The sequence below is a fragment of the Emydura macquarii genome, unplaced genomic scaffold (genome assembly GCF_026122565.2).
Source record: "Emydura macquarii macquarii isolate MOO-44397 ecotype Brisbane River unplaced genomic scaffold, CSIRO-AGI_Emac_v2 contig_1253, whole genome shotgun sequence".
Lineage (NCBI taxonomy): Eukaryota > Metazoa > Chordata > Testudines > Chelidae > Emydura > Emydura macquarii.
The window spans coordinates 10858729-10880442 of record NW_027131390.1 but is presented as its reverse complement, the minus strand read 5'-3'; the positions used below and the strand labels follow the sequence as shown (position 1 = coordinate 10880442).

The following is a 21714-nucleotide window of genomic DNA, read 5'->3' as shown; positions in this document are numbered from 1 at the left end:
CTTTTCTGGTGGACCTCTGCTCACTCCTAAGTGACAGAGTGTGACATTTTGGCCCAGGCGTCCTAAGGATGATTGAAAAAGTTCAGGGAGTTTACCAGGGAATAAAATATATTTCCCTGGATTTGTGGCTTTATGTATAAGAACCAGAGAGCCCCACAGCATTTAGACCTCTTCCATCCCACAACAATGCAGTCATACATTATGTTCTTTCTGCATTTGTAATTACAGGGCAAAACAGATTTGTAACGGGGGCCGCATGGTTTATAAGCACATGCCCATCCTCAGAGTCAGCCATAACACTTTACAGCAAGCTTCCCAAATACATTTTTGCCATCCTGCCCTAAAGTGTAAACTGATTCCTCTCCACCATGATCTCACTGCTGTGCACCAAGCCAGCTTAAAGATTGGCTGGATTTCCCTTCCCTCCACAATGAAGGACTCATTTTTGTGGAATTGGGTGACCAGATGTCCTGATTTTTATAGGGACAGTCCCGATTTTGGGGTCTTTTTTCTTATATAGGCACCTATTACTCTCCACCTCCTGTCCCGATTTTTCACACTTGCTATCTGGCCATCCTGTCCCAGGCTCCTGCTGCAGCACTGGAGCTCGCACAATTGTCGCCTTCAGCATTAACTACCGACCTGCATTGATTCATGCCTTCAAGGCTGTCACCACAAGGAAAGCATCTAGAAGCATCTCTAACAACAGAATAAAAATTGAAATGCTCCTTTGCATCCCTCGTTACTCTAGATCAGGGAGACGCAGGGATGTGGGTTTTGCAGGGCCCAAAGGTCAGCTCTGTCTAATGCATCCTTCTCTGCCTAGTGTAATTTCTTCTTTCCCTTCCTCCTCCATTAGAACACAGAATGTGTTCTCTAGACCGGGGAGTGAAACCCACTGGAAGGAATTTGGGTGCTAAAATTATATGCCAAGGAACTGATGTGTTTTTATTTAAATCTCTTCCAAGTTTACTTTTCATTGAGGTTTGCCAGGTAGGCAACCGGGGATTTCCTCTGGGATAGAATCACTCCAGTGACCTCACTGCCTCTCCAGCAACCAATGCTGACAACCCAGAGCTGAAGCCAGAATTCTAGTTAGAAAAAGAGACCAAGGACTGACTGATGGCGTGGAGGACAGGTTAAGCTCTCCGCCCTTGCAGGAGTTTAGGGAAGCTCGTGAAGTCGCTGCACGTGCCGTATCTAGGAGTGCCACTCTGAGAGGCACACTCCTGCGTTGTCGTGTTGTGATGCTGTGGGCTATTTCGGGACACTTGAAGCTCTTGAAAATCTACCTGGCGGCACATAGAACTGCCCTGCTGAAATCAGGCTTGGAGGGTGAGGGGGGGAAACCCACGCTGTCTCTTCCTGCGGACGTTGGCAGGGCTAGCTCCAAATTGCTATGGGATCCCACAACTTCCAAAGCTGCATCTGCATTCATTACCGAAGGCAACTTTCCAAAGTGGCTGCCTGTCTTGTGCTGCGGCTGCTGGGCTGGTCGCTGAATGGTTACAGTGTTAGAACCACCGCGCGAGTGTGTAAAATCAAGGCTCCCATGTGGGCCTTCATATGTATTCGCAATTAGCGGTCGTTCTACTGGAAGACCATCTGTTGGTGTGGACAAAAAGTTTTCTGTCCTGCACAGGGCTAAGGGAAGGTAGTTTTTCCCAGGACCCAATATGTCTTAATCTCAGGGCATTGACACAGAGTCTGTACAGAGGGGCAGCCAAATAATGAGCAAGAAATAACATTTGTCAATGCTCCTTGGCCTCCTCGGCCAACTGGCCATCAATTCCCTGGGCCCCGCATAAGAGCCTGCAGCTGGTGAGAACAGAGCCGCCAAAGCAGGGATGGCTGCACTGCGGGTGACGAGGTAAAATAGACCCAGCGAGGACTACCCCTCCCCTCAGCTGCCCTGACCCAGAACTGTGCAGAGGAGACCTCCCCCACACTCTGGGGCACTGGGATTCAGGTCGTACCTCCCCCCACTGCCCGCCATGGGGCTGGGGTGGGGTGTGGAAATTGCAGAGAGGAGCCAGGCAGAGTCTCCAGCCAGTAGGGGCTGAATGAGCCAAAGCAGGGTCCTAGGGACAATCCACTCAAAGCTGTAGAAATGTTCTCTGGCTTCTCTGTGATCTACTCTTTGTTCCAACCTGCCCCCACCCACACAGCCTCCTGCCCCGCTCAGCTTCACTGCACACCTGCCCCTCCCCCCCTCTTCTCCCCTACCCTGCCCTTTTCTTTCCATTTAGCTGATTCCCTCCTAACTAAACCCACCAAACCCCCCCCCCCACCAAACCCTGGCAATAACATGCCATTTGCCATCATCACATTTATTCTCTCTGTTGGCATGTCCTTCCCCTCCCCCATCCTGTGTCTGTCTTGTCTGTTTCGACTGTAAATTCTTTGGGGGCAAGGACTGCCTGCTACTCTGTGTTTGTACAGCACCTAGCACAATGAGGCCCTGTTCTTGGTTGACCCTTAGGCACTACCGTAACGAAAATGATTAATAATAGCATCCTCCTTGAGCCAAGAAAGGCAGGCGTTAGTGGTGCAATGCCCTGCATTGAATTCCACATGAGATGCCTCTGCCATCAGGCTTGCCATGGGAGAGTGTAGTATAAAGCAAAGCCCACGGATGGGTGCCCCGGCCCCAGTGCCCATGAACGGGTGGCCTAGCCCTGCCGACTTTGCCGGGAGAGCTTCCATGGGATCTGGGAAAGGGAGAGAGGACCACTCGGAAGCTGTAACTCCCAGCCCTCTTTTATTAGGTGCCGGTCATTCCCTCCCAGGGTGAATCCCTGGGCTTGTCTTCACTGCCGAGTTAACGGGGGTTATACCCTGAGGGCTGTACCTCTCCGAGTCCTGTCCACACACAGCCCCTCCCCAGGAGGGTGCTGGTGCTTCTAACAATGGGCTCGCCTGGCAGGGGTACGTGCTGCTATCAGAATCACTCCATGCCACTCCCGGGTTATTTCACAGCACGGCTGCTCCTGCTGGGGCAGCGACGCTCACCTGAAAGGCCAGGCTTTTGGATAACTCCAGTTGGCGCCACAGCGAAGACATGGCCTGCTTATGAGGCCGAGGCGTGACTTGGTGACTTGAGTGTCTGGGGGGACGTCTACACTGAGCCCTCCGCCCCTGCAGCTGCGAGTCTACAGCCTGGGGTCTGCGGGGCTCCGGCTACCGTGCTAAAAACAGCCGCGTAGATGTCCTCGCTGGGGCTCTGAGACCCCCCCCCCACCCCTTGCCGAGCTCCAAGCCCAAAGGGCATGTCTACACGGGTGTTTGTAGCCGGGTAGTGCAAGCCTTGCGGGTCTGTACGCCCCAGACTCACTGCCGCAGAGGGTTTCCCTGTAGTGTAGACATTCCCTGGCTTTCTCCAGCTGGCACCAGTGCTCCCTCTGCCAAAGAAAGGGAGCAGAGCCTATGGACCCCTGCAAAAGAGCAGATTTCCAAAGATGGGGAAGAAAATGGCTGGGGGGGTTGTCCCTGAGCAGAATCTCTGCCTGCATGGCCTGTGGGAACCTCCCACCTCCCAGCTGTCAGTTTCTCCAGCAAAAAAAGACATTGGCTGACTCTGTGCAAACTCCGAGGAGAAAGAAAAAGCAGAGCAAAGCGGTGACCCCTGGGATCTGCTGGGGCGGGCACCTGCAGGGTCCAGCCCAACGTGGGCTCCCGTTTCCCTTATCCCGCTGCTGACAGGAGCCGGGGGGAGGTGGGTGCAGCAGGACCCAGCTGGGATACGCTGGTGCCTTCGGGAGCAGCCGGCCTGGCTCTGCCTCTGCCGGGCGTGTGGGGCCCACCAGACCCCGCTCCTTCCCTCTGCCCCTAATCAATCCCCTGCCGCTCCCTCCCGCCCCAGGCGTGCTGGGCTCCGGCTGCAGCATCCAAACCAAACCAAACCCCCCCGCCCCCCCCGGGCACGTCACTTCCTTGCAAACTTTTCCCGAGGAAATGTCTCTGCAAAAGTTGTTTTTCTTCAAAGAAGGCCGGCGGCGGGGCTGGTTCCTCGCCCTCTGACTCGGGAGGCTTTTTCCGGCCCTGCCTGCTGCTTGCCTGTCAGGTTTCCTGTGTTTGTCACACACAGACAGACGGACGGACGGACGGACCGCTCGCAGCCATGGCCGGAGCGGGGCTGAGCGCAGGGCCGGACCGTTAGCCCCGGCGCTGTCACTCCGCAGCATCCCAGCCAGCCCGCGCCGCTCCCCGCCCGGAGACGCCCTGCAGCGGCAGCAGCGGCGGCTCCCCCCGGTCCCCGGTGCACGGCCGCCGGGAGCATGGCTCGGGACTACACCGCCAAGAGCCTGGACAACATCGACCTGGCCGCGCTGCGGGTAAGTCACCCGCCTGCAGCGGAGCTCGTGCCGACCCGGCTGGGTGCCTCTGCCCCGTGCTCGGTGCACGCCGGCTGTGGCAGACCCGCTCCGTGCCCAGCCGGATCGGAGCCGTGCATTCCTCCCCCCGCCCCATGCCTGGCCTTGGCTGCCTTCCCCGGCTTCCCAGCTCCGAGCCCGGCTCCCGCCTGCCCGCTCGCCTGTTGCCTCTGCTCTCCGCGGACTGCCGGGCGTGCCGGTGTTTTCCCCTCTGCCCGGTGTGGAGGAGTGTTTTCCCCTCTGGCGGCGGTGTTTCTGGGCAGGGCCGTGGTCCCCTGCTGCAGTGTCCAAGCTGAGGGGGGGAGGGTCCGGAGCGGTGTCAGTCTCACGGGCTCTTGCCCTGCACCCACCCCGTGTGTTTTCTGCCTCTGCCTTATTCTGGCCGAGCCTGGACTGTGCACAGCATCTGGTTCTGAGCTGTGGTTGGCAAAGGATTCCCAGCCCTGCCGAGTTTGAGTTGTAGTTGGGGGATGTTTTCCCCCCTGTAGCCCTGGTGAATACACGGGACTGCAAAAGGAGCAGCGAGGTGGAGTCTGCGGGGTGCATCTTTCAGGGCAAAACAGCTGATGCCTGGTCTTTTAAAAACGGGTCTGGTTATTTGCCTGTGAGCTCTTTAAAAGCTCACTCTAGGTTGCCTGGGCTGGGCAAACCTGGGCCCAGTCCTCCTTGCGTGACTTACCGTCAGGGGGACTGGACTCCTTGCATGAGCGAGATAAGCAGGGTTTCTCCCAGTCTGTGTAAATCTCTCAAAAAATGGGCACAAAGGGTCACCAATGGTGTAAATGGGTGAAGCTCGATTGAAGTCAGTGAAGCTGTGCTCAATTCCACCAGCAGAGTATACTCTCAGACACACCAGCGGGGACTGAATGCTCCTCCCCTCACTCTTGCGAGAGTCCTGGTGAAGTCAGCTCACAGAGATAAAAAAAAGCAGGATTTTCGTGTCCAGTGGTGGTGTTTTATTTGAGTGAAAAGACATCCCAATGTCAGCTCTGTCCCACCTCCCTCCTCTTGTAAATAACTCCCATTGACTTCAATAAGAATTACTTTAATCCTGCAAAGGTGTGGCAGGAAAGTGGGTGTGATAAATAGGGCCTCTGTGATGAAGTGTGTGTGTCATATTTTTGCAAGGGCAATCAAGCCAACATGAATATGGTTTATTATAAATACTAGCATCGTGCCTGCTTTTGCAGCTTCCAGGTTTTAATGTAAATCAGCTCTGGCTCCACACAGCTAACCCGGTTCAGATGTCATGCCCACAAACAGTTAACATGGTTGTGCACAATACAGTTTAGGTGGCCAGCTTAGATTTTAAAAAGACAAGTGGAAATATCAAGGCTAGTCCAGCCACAGCGCTTCTTCTAATGCACTCTTCTGATCTGGGGAGGGGGAAAAAATAGTTAAAATGTGGCTAAATGCATTCAGCCTCAAACAGCGAAACCAAAGCAAGATATTTGCTAAAAATGACTTAAAAAGAGGGCTGGGAAAACCCTGTGCAGAAATGATATGGCAGGGGCTTCCAAAACCAAAAGGCAGGAAAAAGAAAGGCCTGCGGTGGCAGGGGGATGGCAGTGATGGCACAGGATCCACTGACCGGGCCATGGCCCGGAAAGCTGGAATTTAACCTGAAAGGTAGCTACGCTTGGAAAAGCGAGACAAAGAGATGAAGGTTCCTTCTTAAAGTTAAGTGGATGGGTCTTATCTTCTTAAAGAAATAAGAATCCTGTGTGAGCAGGAAGGAGAATACTATGTAAAGCAGCCTTCTGCCTTTCAGTGTCAGCCAGATCTCCCACATGTGGTTTCACCCCAGAGATCCTGAATACTGCAGATCTAGGCCTCACTAGGGAAGCATGAAAGGGTCCCAGGGTGTCCCCTTGATCCACATATGGGACAGTGTTCAACTACCTCCACAGAATGGCCCCCCACACCCCAGGTCCAGCAGAGGCCACAGTCTTGGGTCCATGCTGGAGGCGAGGGTGGAGATGGGCTAGGGCCAGCAAACAGCATTCCTCCTCCAACCCCATGGAAATTAGGGGTGGAGGGGAAAACAAATTTGACCTGAGGTCATAGTACCTGTTTTGCAAAGCCCCCTCTTGGGATCCCTGGGGGCCAGCCGTGGCCAAGGGAATGCCAGGTAGTATGATTCCAATGGAGCCATGCTATCACGTTGTTGTGAGGGGGTAGCCAGTTGAGGGCAGAACCAGTGCAGAGGCAGGATGGCATTAGTTCCCTGAAAGTTAGCCCCACCTCCTCCAGCGAGATGGTATGAGGGGAGTCTCACAGAGATGTCCTCCTCCCATAGGAAGGGATGATCTGGCCCATATGTTCTAAAAGATCAGGGAGCATCTGGGTGGACTTCCGAACCAGGTTGTTACCCTGTGCTGCCCAGGTGATATAACAGTGGAAGTTTATATTAAAGACTTTCCATGATGGTTCATTTAAAAGGCATTGTAGCCCTCTGGTTGCCCTTATGAATTTTTTGTTTCTGTGAAGAGGGACAGAGGCCCAGCAGAAAAATTAAAGATGCATACGCTTGTCTCTTGTCTGGCTGCAGAATCTATGAAAAACGCATTTCAGTCTGTATCCGGTTGCGTGCAGCATTTTGCATGCCACCCTGTGGAGGGGTTACATGTTGTTCAGGTGGCATCCAGGTCAGCAATCTTGCTGTTGCCTTTTGAATACTCTGCAGATGATAACGGAAAGCAAGAAGATCAGCATGTGGTAGAGTGCACTACAGTAATTGACCTCAAAGCGATGAATGTTTAGGTCAGGATTTTGGCATCCGTCAAAGGAAACGGAGCTATTTGGCAATGGTTAGGTGGTGAAGGGTTATATAGTTTTAAAATGTTAGCAGAGAGGAAGCACTACATCAAAGAGGATACCTACCTCCGAGACAATTAAGAACCTGGCCCAGTGTGCGGATTTAACCATAATGTGCCAGCTGAAGGTGCAGTGCTGATGTTCAACCAAACAAGGACAGCACATGGATTTAAGTCAGAGCCCAGCATTTATGACTCCAGCAAGGCCTGGTTTAATACTGTGTTTGATTATCAGAAGAGAAATGGCCAAGCATGTTGGCTGCAGTTATTTCTTTGGAGACTTGAGAGAGAAAAATCTAACTGGATACTAAGGGTAGTGGACAGGGTTTTTTTGCTATATCCGATCTAATGGTAACATTCATTTAAATGGTGGAAGCCAGTAGCTAGCTGCATAGGTTTTCCTAATGTGCTCAACACCTTCACAAAAAGATCTGGAGAGGGTGGGGAGTAAGGCCCCAAATGGGTTGATAAAGCTGGTTTTGAGGCAGATAAATCCTGTATACGTTTACATTTGCATAGAAAAGAAGTTCTCTGTTTATCACCCTACTTATAGGCAAAGCTAGTTTTACCATTGGGTATTGGATGCATGAATTTAACTTTCCTTCATCCAAACTGTTGTGTGCCATTCATAACTGCTAATTCAGCACCTCCATCCTCCAGAGATGGGGCAATTGCTCTCTAATGCACATGCCACAAAAGTGCTCAAACTCAGTAGAATTCCAGTGAGTATGACTGAACATTTGCGCGGACTGCCTGGCAACCAGAGCGCAGCATGGTAAGATCCCACGGGACTAGAACCCAGGCCTGCCAAGCTGCCAGCCCACAGTTACTATAATCAGCTTGCCACTCAGCTTCCTACAATCCACTGCAGACTTGGACCATGGGAAGTCCCGCCTCAAGGGGACTGACAGGCACCAGTCTCGTGGCTCCTGATTGGCTCCCTGCTCTATGTTAACCCAAGGGGTGATCCAGGAAGTGTCCAGGCAACAGCGGTTCTGCTGTAGCTGGATCCGGCTGTCCTTGCTCCTGGCTTTGACTTCGGCTTGATTTGTATTTCACCTCCTAACTTGAACCCTGAGATCTGACTCGAACTCTGACCCTAGGTATTGACCCTGGCCTGGAACCTGACTCTGAACTCCTCCACTCTTCCCAGCCTCAGGTTTGCCCCTGCTCTAGACTCTTAGTTCTGATTGTGCTTGTTGGGGACCAGCCACATAAAATGTTGCTTTAGATCCACCAGTGGCAGTAGGCTTATTGCTGCCACTAGCATAATTGAAAGAAGGAGTACAACTTATTAGATTCCAGACCAAAGGAAAAGAAGCACTTTACAAGGGACCCAATTCCACAAAGCCTTTTATATGCATTCTTAACTTTATGTGTGTGAGTAGATCCCTTGTAAGAATTTGCAGGATCAAAACCAAAATCTGGAGAGAGAAACTCAAGTTGTGTCCTAGCCTCTTATATTAAAACTAGAAGAGAAATTACACACATTTCCTAGTGCCTTTCAGCTGAGTATGTGCACAAGTGAAAAGTCAATCTGAGCTGGTTCTCTCTTGTTAGTTAAATAAAACAAATCTACAGCCAGTTGGAGGTCCTGAGAAAGACATGACTGAAAACAATCTGACTACAAAGGACTGAAGATGAGTGAGTTGAGAATTACTGTCAGGGAACATGGAGAATTCAAGCAAGATAAAAATAGATCCTCGTGATTATAAGGAGGACTTGTGCTTTGCCATGGCTAGAGATATTTGGCTTGTGGAATAACAGCACAAGAATACAATGTAGAAGTCTATGTTACATTGTTCTCCTGACAAAAATCTATTGCATGCTGATCAGGACACCTTGCTGACAAAAAGCCTAATTCTATTTCATTTATGCAGAAAACTTCTTGTTTATTTCAGGGTTGCCCAACTAAAGTGTGCTGGATCAATCCCCAGGTGGACAGTATCTGTGCAAAAAACATAAGATTTACTCAACAAATAATCTTCAACCAGATAAACATTTTTTCCGTGGTAAATAATGGCCTTTTCCGGCCATCGGCACAGAAACTGGACTTCTGAATGAATAATGTGATTCTATAGCACATCCCTCAGTGGTACCAAGAGATACCAACCAACATGATAGATAGCTAAAACTGATGGTGAGAAACAGATCCACGGAATTAATAATATTTCATATAACCTTCTCAAAGATAGCATCCAAAGAAATGAGCAAGAGTGATCAATTGCTCGGCCAGCTACCAAGAAACTGGTCTCTTGAGTTCTTAATGGTTTTATATAAATCTCTCCAGTACATTTTAACAACAGATTTCGTAACATGCTGAGTTGCAGGAGTAGATGTTTACTTGTCCATACTCTTCTGCAGAGTACTCCTGCTATTTGAGAAATGCAACAAGATCTCAACATCAGCGCTGTGAACAAGGGTGGGTTTTAATGGAGTGAATGCTAAACCAGTAGGAATTGTGCTCATTTCACATGGGCCCTGGATCATCCATTAGATGGCAATTGCTTGCAGTTAATAGCGATCAAGTCTGAATTTAAACCCGTGATGTATGGGCAAAAAGCTCTTTATCTTCCAGTCCATCTTTGCAAAATGAGACAGTGTGCATTTTAGATGTAGACTTGGTATTACGATTGTTTTGGTGAGGATAGATCTAAATCAAACACAGATGAGTTATAGAACATTTTCTTAATATTTTATAACTTTGGTTTGTTCTTTCATAGACCGCTAACCTAAATATTTCATAGCAGAAGAAAGCTGTCCACATTAATCCTCTAGATAGCTCAGTGGTTGGAAAAGAGACTCGGGACTCCTGCCTCTGCCACTACATTGTCATGTGATCTTGGGCAAGCCATGTAACTTCTCTGTATTTCAGTTTACCCATCTGCATTTAGCTATCATATTGGTGTATTTGAACCTTCATTGATTAATATTTATATAATGCTTTGAAAATTGTATTAGAAGTGCATTGTATTTTTACTATTGATGATGATTTTATTACTATGTCGTTTTTTTTATTATTCTCTCTCGGTTTGTAATATAAATCATTACGAGAAAGTATGTTGGATTCTTGCATTCTGTTTGTGACCAATGAAAAGTGAGTGAATAGCCACTTTGCCATGAATAACAGAATTTACTGTACTTTTTACAGGACCCAGCAGGGATATTCGAACTGGTGCAAGTAGTTGGAAATGGGACATATGGACAAGTCTATAAGGTTTGATGCCTTTTTAATGTACTACGTCTTTCCTGCTAAAACTGTTTCCCTATAGCAAAAATCAGGCAACATAAGATGTGGGAGTGATTGATACCATAATAACTTGCTTTGTCTTTCTGCATAATTGTTTGTGCCCAATCCTGAATAATGGCAACTGTGAAATTCTGTACATTTTCCTCCAGCGACACTTTCACGTTCTGGGGTTTTCATGGTCAGTTTACCATGGTGGTCCTCACGCTGATTTGCCCCCGCCCTCGTCTCTCTATCTTGTAGTCATTTTCACTCTAAAAATGTTTTTCATAGATTGCAGGTTCAGTGCAGATATAGTGATTACATTTTAACACCAGTAATAACTAGTATATTGCTGGATCAAGTGGAGTGCCTTATTTGGGGGAGAGGACACAGAAAAAAAATTCACAAAATTAGCCATGCACTGTAAAGCGCTGGCATGAGTGATACTTGTCAGCCCTTCTGAAGAGCATGGTTAAGTATCTGACTCTTCCCATTACAACAGTTCATTGCTGGGAGACTAGGGCAGAACTACCAATCGGTTAATTTTGTCAATGGATAATTCAACAAGCATAAGATAGGTATGCTATGCAGTGCCAGGCATACTATGCAATAAATAGTTTGACTTAAGATGGGAATAAGTTCAGCTGCTCTAAAGAAGTGGATTTGGGGAAGGAGTACAGAAAAATAAAAATGGTCTTTCAGTCATGAGGCCTTCTTTAGGAGTGTTCTGAAAAGGAGAAATAGAGATAATATATAGCAAATTTAGATCAGTGTTTCCCACCAGGAGAAGGGAAATGGAGGAAGGGGCAGGACACCAGATGTGTCCAGTCAGGGCACAGGGCAGGCGGAGAAAGTACCTAAATCTTGGATCTCCCACAACTCCCACCAGAAACACGCTCCTGCAGCTTGGGGTAACGTGATGGCCTGCTCTTTGAAGGCCACTTTCATCTGTCCCTGCTCCTTGCAGGGTAATGCAGTTGGCCACGGGATAAGGTCACATATGGAGGACTCAGGCTGAGTTTGTATCTCATGAGCATAAGCTTCCCTCCTCTGGTCCTCACTCCGATTTGAGGGCATATGTGACCCTGCTGTGTCCATCCGCCAGTGGATTGTCCCACCCCAAGCAGCGGGCAGTCTTTTGGTTAGCGGGGAACAGGGAAGGGAAGCAACAGCAGAATAAAAAACTAGAGAATGAATAAGTGTGTGTGTGTGTGTGTGTGTGTGTGTGTGAGTGAATACACACACAGCGAGAAATGGGAAAAAAAAAAAGAGGAAAAGGAAGAAGGATCAAAGGCAGAAAATGGGCATGCAGGGGAGGCACCAATTGTATCAGGACGGGATGATGGAGACTGGGGTTCTCCTTCACCTCACCCATCACAAGGGGAGGGGGCAGGTCTTCACTAGGGAAAGGGCTTAGAACCTTCCGTGTGGATAGCACTTACCATTCCTTATGATGCCCACTGGTGGAAACACTGTTTTCAAATGTATTTTAGTGTTTAATAAGAAACAGCTGGTTCCATGCGTACAGTGCAGCTATAGAACCGTGTCACGCTTTGGTCCCCCTTCCCTCCCCTTAAAGATCTGTGAATACCTCATGGAAAAGTCTGGGACACATTGTCTGTAGAGAGAGTTCTGCTGATGCACACTGTATTTTCTGCCTTTCCATGCTTCAGTTTTTATTGGAAATTTTTATCGTAACTTTTCAGCTGCTGCAGTTGTTAAATATCACTTGTTCGGGACAGTGCAGTTCAGTTGCCGTGGCGAGGATTATGAAGTCAAAAGTCGAGAATTCCGAGTTCCAATAGACAAATCAGAAGCTGATAAACTTTTAGAGCCAGTGAAATCAGCGGGGTTGCATGGGTTTGACAAAGGACAGAATCTCTGTCTGCAGAAATGAAGATTGCTACCACATAATTTCCTCTCATAATATAAAATAAACCCAAATATGACAGAGAGAGAATTATTTCTACCTAGATAATCTTTTAAGGATTTTTTGGGTTGGAGTTAATCAGATGTTCCTTAATCACCCTAAAACAGGAAGGAGAAACCTAGTTCAATTTATTTTCTGAAGAAGAAAAGGTTTTGGGAGATCATATGGTTCAGTTGAATGTTAAAGTAGAAAAGCATGTAAGAAATGTTGATAATACTAATTAAGGGTAGTGCCTGAGGCATTTGTTCCTAGGAATGAAGGAGAGCCTTGTATTTGGTGGAATGTGTGGTACAAGGATGAATATGACTGGGTAACACTTCCAAGAACCAGAGACCAAACAGTAAATTGGTCAGTTTTAGATATCTGGGAATGGAAAATAATCACTGCAGCATAAGAATTTAAATGAGGCCAGTGTTAATAGGACAATACAACCAACTTTATTGTAGTAATTTGTGAAGGCTTTTTCAAATCTGCAGCCTAGGGTGAGATTTTGATGTAACTGAAATCAGAATCTGGCCCTTAAAGTGCTAAGATAGCAAAGCAATTCCAATTTTTTTAGGCCTATTTGTGAATAAACTGGATTAGAACCCTGTTTTCTATTCAGCCTATTTTGCATTGCTTAATTTTTGGCTGTCTGTGAACATTTTCACTACTAACCTTTTTTTATATCAATATTTATGATTACTGAATTTTGGACCCATTGACAAGATCTGTTTCATCAAGAAATAAAAATTACTCTAGGTGGAAGTGTAGAGTTAAGTCATCCAGTCAAGGAATGTGAACAATATGATGTGATTTAGGTGATCAGACACACAGCTCCTAGCAAATTCCAGATATTAAGTAATCAGCCAAATACTCAGTCTGAGCTGTTTTCACATAATCCAGTGCTCAAATGTGTTAAACAAATTTGTTAAAATACAATCTCTGTTGGCAGACACCTTGCAAACGTGGGGGGTTAAATGCATAGAGCAAGCAGGTTAAATGCATAGAGCAAACAGTTAAATGCATAGAGCAAACAATGGAAATATTGCATTTAAAATGACTATTACAAAGTCGGAGTTATGGTCTTTACATATTTTATTCTGATGTATAATTTGTTTTTTGGGCTGTACTTAGCTGGATTAGTGGATGCTGGCATCATTTTTTAGTTTAGTTTAGTTTGTGTCTAGTCAAAGCATAACCTTGTGATCATAAATATTTTAATCCCAGCTCTCCAAATACTTAATTATGTCATAGGAGCATGTATTCATTCTTCAAAGGCAGCAATAACTTCTATACATACAAAAATAGCTAAAGATGCACATAAACTGCAATTCAGGCTCAACAAACTGTATCCAAAGTAGTTAAGCAGACCAGTCGGATCTAGAAAATCAGTCATTATACTGTTTTGTTTTGTTTTTTTTTAAATGTAACTCTCTGTAAAAACAAAACTAGAGTTTCATCAGAAAATGCTACGTAACAGACTTTGAGGGAAAAATGGTATCTGTACTGGAATGTTATAGACCGAGTTTCAGTTCTTTGTCAATTAAAATGGAAGTTATAAAGCCACTGTACTGCAAAGATTGTAACAGAAACACCAGTTTACATATGTAGCTGACCCACAATAACATTAGAGCTGCAGAGAAGAGCTATAATGTTAGGATCTGGATACTTTAAGTGAATAAAAGCTAGAGGAGTACATATTCAAACAACATATGGGAGGATTAGGTTTGCAGATCCCAATTTTGGCAACCTCAAGCATTCAAAAATCATGAGTCAGACACACAAAATCATGAGTTTGGCTTAGAAATAATGAGATTTTTATAAAACGATACATTTGAGGGTTTTTTTATTTTCCTTTTGTCTTTTTTTTAGGCTTTAGCGTTCACATCTTCAAGCTTTTCTCTTCAACCATGATGGCTAGAAACTTAGGTTTGGGTTTCGATTTTTTTTTTTTGAATGACAACTTTGATTCTTGTGAAATCACATGACTCCGTGAGTGGAGGCATTAAGAAAAACCAGATCTTGCGTGACTCACGATAAAACGGGGAGAGTTGGCAACACTCTCTTCCCATGACTATTACCCAGGGTAGCGAATCTAATGGCATTTTAAAAAGGTTCACCTTTACCCTTTCCTTCAACTATGCCTCCTGAGGTTTTAAACACAGAGGGACAGATGGAGTCCAGCCCCTGCACACAGGTTTCCATGGGACAGAGGAGAGGTGAGAGCTTCCCTCGAGCCCCCTGTGCATGGGCAGGTTGGCACAATGAAAAGCTCTTCTACTTGGGGAGTTCAGAGTGAGTGGTGCCAGTCTCTGCAAAGCGTGCAAAGACGAGGTGAGGTTGATGGCTCCTTGCCTGGCCCCCTCTGGACGAAATTCCATACTGCGCCCCCTTAAAGTGTGGTCCAGATTCCCTGGAGCCCTGGAAGTCATTGTCCCAGGCTGCATCACAAAGCTGCTCCAAGCTTCTCCTGGGATTGGATACTTTGATCACCTTCACACCCTCAAGTAGGGCTATGTCCATGTGCCACAGGTTAGCCTACAGTGTGGGTGGGGCAGGCGGGTGATATAGTCCTTCCTGATAAATTGACTCTTTTATTAATCAGCAGAGCCACTGTTTGGTTGGATTTGGCTTGATCTCGTGGGGAGAGGCTGTGTAGCTCCAGCTGGAGTGTGTAAGAGCTCCTGATCAATAAAGCCTCCCAGACGAGCAGAGACTGCAACCCCTTTGGATTAATTGTATTGCACTGCGCAAGGACAAGCCCGGTCAGGGAGGAAGTGAGAGTGATGTAGGCTGTCAGTGTCACACTCTGATTTCAGTTCCTCTTAAATCTGCAACCACATGACCTCAGGCTTTGGTCTCGCAAGTTTGAGCCTGATGCAGCTTGGCTGGAGGTTGACTGAGGCTTACGTAGCTGCTACAGGACATGGTGTAGGAGAGACAGGACATGCCAGGCCACTCTTTCCTATGGCTCAGTACTGCACAGATGCCCCATGGGGAGGTCCAGGGCGTCGTACTGTTGGGGGTGGTATCTGGCCGAAGAGTGGTAAAACCAAGGGTCTGTTCTCCTGTGGGTATAGAATCCCAGGTCGCTCTTTGCAAGGGTGGATGCCGCACTCTTAGCGTCCGGGCCCAGATTTGTCAAGCTACTTAGGCATTGCTGTGCTCAGCAGTTGCAATGCCAAACTGATTTAGGTGCCAAAATTCTCATTTTCAGAAGGGGTTTAGGCACTTAGGAGCCTAAATCCCATTGACAGTTGATAGGAGTTAGGCTTCTAAGCACCTAAATCTCTTCTGAAAGTGAGAATTTGTCTCCTAAATCAGTTAGGTATTGTGACACTGAGCGGAGCAATGCCTAAATAACTTGAAAAATCTGGACCTTTGTATTTGCCTACTTAGATCCATCCCCCTGCCCCCCGGTTCGATGGTATCATCTGTTCTTCACTTTCTCCCCTAAACTGTCGTATTGCTGTGATCTGCTAAACCCTAGCCGTGTTACATCCCAGGTGCGGTCCATTTCAGTAGCGATTTGTGTGTGCGTCAATGGTAATAGCTAAAGTGTTTGGATTGTTTGGGATGAAACATACTGTCTGTTTTATTTATTATAGCTTTATGTCTTAGTGTCAGGTCATTGGTGGCTGAGTTTGCAGGTGAGATCTAGGAACAGAGTCGAGGTCTTCTGACTTGCAGAAGGAAGGGCACCCCAAGGGCACTCTTCCAACAGATGTCACCTTCGGGAAAAACACTGGGTAGCAGATAGGTGGGGCACATACAGTAGGTGTCATTTTTAAAAAGTCACTTGTCTGACCAAAACCACTCTCTCAAGTGTGATCTGCTCTGAAAAGTGACTGTACTCATGGCATTATGGGACTCTACATGTATTGCCTCTCTGTGATTTTCAGTTCAAATGTTGCTCATTACAAGTAAAAAAGACATTTTGTATTTTGACTGCCAATCCCGCAGGCTCAACGTGGGCTCCGAGAGTCAAGCTGGGTTCTTTCCATCTCACGCATCACCACCAACACGGATGCTGTAGGCCGAATTAGGCCATCAGTGACACCCATGCAGCCTTGTTTTCTTCTGTGTGACACCTTTGATGGGGGCCTTTTGACTTTGATATTCACTTCCCTATCTTGGTCCAACCTATTGGCTTCCTTTCTGAGCAGGCTCTTTCTGTGGAGGGCTGGCCAGGGGCTGAGGAGTGAATCTCTTTTTAGGACATCTCGGAGACAGGGTGATTTTTGTTCTGGAATACGTGTTTGCAGGCTGGTGGTAAATTGGGGAGGTCTTGTCGCTGTTTTGTGTTGCACTGGTGGGTAAGGATTGTGTGGTTAATAGATCACAGGGGCTCCCGGAGCTTAGGATGGGGGTTCCTTTTTGGTTGCTGAAATCTAAATGAATAACTGGGTTTACACAGGGGTTACTGATTGAGACTCAGGGTATGGTTTACGCTGCTGTCAGAGGCGTGACTGCAACTCGTGTAGACACACCCAAGCTAGCTTTAATCTAGCTAGCGAGAGTACCACTAGGAACTGCTTCAGTATGGGCTGTACAAACCTGCTTGGGACCATGGGAAATTACTTGGGCAGCTAGTCCATGCTGCTCTGATCTTGATACCTGAGATAGCTAGGTGAAAGCTCTATGTCTACAGTTGCTGCCATGCTGCATCTCCAGCTGCGACACAGACATGCCCTCAGTCAACAGCTCTGCTGGTCTCCAGCTCATTCTCCTGTAGCTTCGTTGGCTCTGCAGGACTAACAGGAGTGAAACGCCAGTAAATGCTTATTTTTATCTCTACTCTGATCAGAGGTGACTCTGAATACATACAAGGAGCAGGTCTGATGAGTTTAAAAAAAAAAGACTATTTTTACCCAGCTGCTTTTTGGAGTTGAACCACCCTTCAACATTGGTGTGAGTTGTGAGCTACTGCAATGGTAATGGAGAGTAGTCAAGGTGAAGTGAAGCATACATGTGTCTTTTTAGTTTCTCTTAAACAATTTGCAGGTGTTAAGTTCTGCATACAACTGAGGCCCTTTATCCAGAAAGAACTGCGCAGAATCACAGTTTATTTGTCAGGGAAGAATTGGAACTGCATCTAAAGCATCACATGGCCTTGCTAAATTATGAAGTGTGAAAGCCAGTGGACTATGCTGAAAGCCTTAATTGATGGTAGTGCCTTAGGCATGTACTTGAAGGCTAAATTGAAGAAATGTTACTATTATGTTCACTGTAAGACAGCAATTGAACGTGCTCAGGCACAAGGACTGGGCTGTAATCTTTCAACTGCCTACCTCTGAGGGCTGGGCGGAGGAGGCTGCCTTCCTTGAAGGAATGTTAGTCCATTATCACTAATGAATTGCAACATTGGAGTTCCCAGAGCATGTCCTAATCACAGTTCTTTTTAGAACCGCCGATAGGCACAGTGTATTTTAATACCATAGTTGCTTATTTTTGGTCAATTAAGGTTTCTAGGCCAATTATAGTCATCTGGGCTCTGGGGTTTTCACAAGGCAAATAGTGACTGCTTTTAATTTTTAGAAAATGGTGAAATATAACTTCAGATTCCAGCGGCGGTTGGTCATCATATTGTTCTGTATTTTGGTTTTCTTTGTAAAGGTTTGAGTGTTTTCAGAGTTCCATTGGCCTGGGTCATTATCTTGTCACTTACTAGCTTTTTGTGTCCTCGTCCGGTTAGCTAGGGCATACAGTATGCGTACCACTGTCCTCTATGGGATGCAATCAGAATTGATCAAGTGTGTGTCATCAGCCCTATGGTGCAGCAGCTAATGGAGATTATCCTTTAGCTCCAGTGGTAGGGGTCTGTGCTTTAGGAATGGGAGAATCTAAGTTCCATCTGTGGTGTTGTGATGGGGTTTGAAAAGATGTGGTGAGCAGCTGAAGGACAACCATGAACTCCTAGTGCACACGGCCATAGGTTTGTTGCAGTATCATTATATACACACTGGAGTTCTGCGTGGGAAGGATTGTAGTATCATTATATACACAGTCCTGCGTGGGAAGGATTGTAGTATTGCACACCGCATTTAAAACCACAGATACGTGATTTTAATAAAATGTGTACACCACACACAACTGGTAGGCGTGTTTCACCCTCTCTATCATTTACGATATATGCGAGTTCTCCTACATACACACACAATCTTCATGAGGCTTCTGCCTTGCCTTGCTTATTTTCTTCCTGTTTAGAAAAGAAAAAAGATATTCTAGACCTGCTTCTTCATTGTACTTTGGCCAGTGAGAGGGTGTCATGGTCAATGTGCTACTGTGCTTTCACATGTTCCTGGGACGGTTTGAACTCCAAGAGACTTGTTACTCTTACTCCTTTCCACAGATCATGCCACAGGGGAAAGTTTCTTTATTACTAATTGCCAGGTTCTACCGTACCTTTCACATTTAGGGTAAGATTTCCCATAGGATTACCTTCCCTTTGGTGAGTGCAGTTTGCACCTGCAATTCTGTTGCAAACCTCAACCAGAACCTTTGCACCTTGAAGTGGAGAGCCAGGGAAGTTACTTGGAGGCACAAGTGCTTTGATTTGTACTCTGAAGCTGCCATTAGTGCCTGAACTCCAGCATTGCCAGCTCTCACGATTTTATTACAAGAGTCTGTAATATTCACTGTTTCCTCTTAAAGCTCCTGGACTCCTGTGATTAAGTAAGAATTTCAGCTTTTATTTAAAAAAAAAGATATGTCTCTAGCCCATGTGGTTTCATGTTTTCAAGCATGTTAGCCCTAAAGGCTTAAAAATCAGAAGGCAAATAGAAATAATCTAAAATGTATTATTTTTAGGCCAATCTCATAATTTTTGGGGAGCCTGACTCTCAGTCTTTGAAGGCATGGGCTGGGCTATACTGGAGTCCCCGTGTTGACAATCCTGCTAGATACCCACATCTATGGTGGGAACCAGAAAGAGGACGTGCAGTAAAGGCACAGTCTGGGGGGGGAGAGTTTGGGGAATGCAGCAGATGGGGATCCTACAAGAGTGGATACCCCATGCTTTCGATCATGCCCACCTGGAAGCCAAGTCCACCACAGTCCACTGTTCACTGTATTTGACAAGCTGATAAACAGCAGAAAGGGGATGGCTTGTAGTGTGAATATAGGAAAAGGCAGCAGTATCCTGCATGTACAAGCACCCCCGGCTGAATTCAGGAGCAGTTTTTTTTCTCGTAATTACTTGTTGAGTATGAGAGGTGGGAGGTTTTCTTTTCCTTCTCTTGGCGTATCTCCTAAGTGACCTGGCAAAGCCAAATTGTATTCAGCTCTTCAACTGAAAACAGTGGAGCAGACATGTGAAATTAATTAGCTAGTCATAAAGTACTGGTTATGGTTAGTAAATATTTAAGAGGGATTCAATTAAGATTCTGACCTATCCCATCTAGTGTATCAAAAATAGAACAGTTTGTACATAAAAACCCTCAGCAGTGGAGGTGATTCTAATACAATAAAGATGCTGTGACTGAACAGGGCAATGCAGTAAATTAGAGATGCCATTTCAACTATTAGCGGATAGTAAAATCCTCACCAGTAATTAGGTTTGCCATTTCCAACTTGTGTGTGTATATATTGGGTCTGATTCTTCATTACTTCGCAACTGGTGTTTGTCGGCTACACCTGTCGGAGAGGGTGTAGCATGCGACCATTCATATCTGGTAACATTTTGCTCTTGCCTTGCACGAGATGCCAGGCAGTGGGGAATTATACCTATTATCTTCAAGTGGGAAAAGGGTCAGCAAATGCATTGATTGATTGATTCACTGGCTATCTTTTGGACAGTAGGGCAAGGGGCTGGGTAATTATCTTGAGATGGGCTTGATCATGCAAATACTGAGCACTCACACTGCTGAAATCAGTGAGCCTACTCCTGTGCTTAAAATTAAGCACATGCTTATCTTTAAGTGCTTTGCTAGGTCAGGGCCAGAATGATCAGCACGTTGCTCAAATCCTTACCCGCTCATTTATATTGTGTCAGCACCTAGTAGCCCTAGTCATGGACCAGGATCCCTTTGTGTTAGGTGCTATATAAACACAGAACTAAAAGATGGTCCCTGCCCCCAAAGAATTTACAGTCTGATCTGAATTATACTCATGAGAATATGGCCATAAATTTTCCACCGTTTTTATTATAACGGTTCTTTATTATCTTATATGGTTCTGTAGAAAGAAGCACACCATGCCTATACGAGTCAGGAGCTGGAAAAGAAAACTCCTGTTCCAAAGATCTTAAAATCTAATGAATGGATGGCTTTGGTATGAGTAACTGACAAGGGACATGAAGGTAGCTAACCTTCATAGGTATATGACAAGTGAGTTTGGTGATCTCATCTTTGGGTCTGATGTACCACTGTAATACTCTCATTGTTTAGTCAGATATCAGACAGCAGCCACAGTTATTTGCTCTTCCGTCCCATACCCACTGCATGAGAACTGGTCATAAATGCTGACAGAGCTCTTAACAGACACTGTCTCCCTCCTGTTTTCTTGCAGTACTTTAATGTTGTTTCTGTCCTTATTCTTATGCAAAGCCGCACAGATATTTAAATAACACATTCAGCTGCATAGATGATTCTCCGTCAAACATTCCATCTTTTCTAGAGGATGAATGATGAGAGAGCTTGTCATCCATTCAGTTCGGCTAGCAGATAGTACAAAATTAGAGATAATATCGAAGTGTAGGCTGAGATAAAGAACATTTAATTGACAATAATAGCTGCTGTCTGAGAGAACAAGTATATTTGCAATTGACTTCAGTTGAACTACCCCAAGATACACTAGATGACGATCTTGCCCGTACACTTTAAACACCTGGTTTTCAGAGTTGCCGAGTACCCATGTCCCCAAATGCTCAGTACTTGAGCTGGGCAAAATATTTCAGCCAAACCTATTTTTGGTGAAAAATGCAGATTTGTGCTGGGGGAGGGACCAAAGCCCTATCTCTTGGGTGTCTGCTAGGGTCCTGGTTCAGCCTTGGTACAGTTCTGTGTCCAAGCCTGAGTTTTTCTTGTACATTTGTATTCTTCTTCAAAAACAAGTCGTCCCCCTCTCCCCCACCTTTTGGGATGGGAAAAAGGACATGAAGAACTTTATCTGGTGTCCTTTAAAAAAATAGTTCCATTGAAATTAAGAAACTTTCTGGTCTATTCAGTTAACTTTTATGATGGATTCTTCCTAGCATTAAAAAAAGAAAAATTAGGGAATACACAATTTACAAATTATTTCTGCTACGGTACCTTTGTCTGCTTAAATCTCTTGTTTTTACTTTTTGCTTTAAACCTGTGAATAATTCTGCTAAAATATATCATGAAAACATTATAAAATAAATATGCATTTGATTCAGATAATGGACTCTGAGATGTATTATTT

The 21714-nt window shown here is 45.9% G+C and overlaps 1 protein-coding gene across 2 annotated transcripts in view; it reads left to right on the top strand.

Moving 5' to 3' along the window:
• The first annotated feature begins 4016 nt into the window (after nt 1–4016).
• The window catches only part of NRK (Nik related kinase), a 124729-nt gene continuing 107031 nt past the window's right edge, over nt 4017–21714 (top strand). For both annotated transcript variants that reach the window (XM_067548146.1, XM_067548145.1), the window contains exons 1-2: nt 4017–4334; nt 10341–10406. In XM_067548146.1, coding sequence (XP_067404247.1) covers nt 4278–4334; nt 10341–10406 — 123 coding nt within the window. In that variant the 5' untranslated portion in view covers nt 4017–4277. The remainder of the gene's footprint in view (nt 4335–10340; nt 10407–21714) is intronic.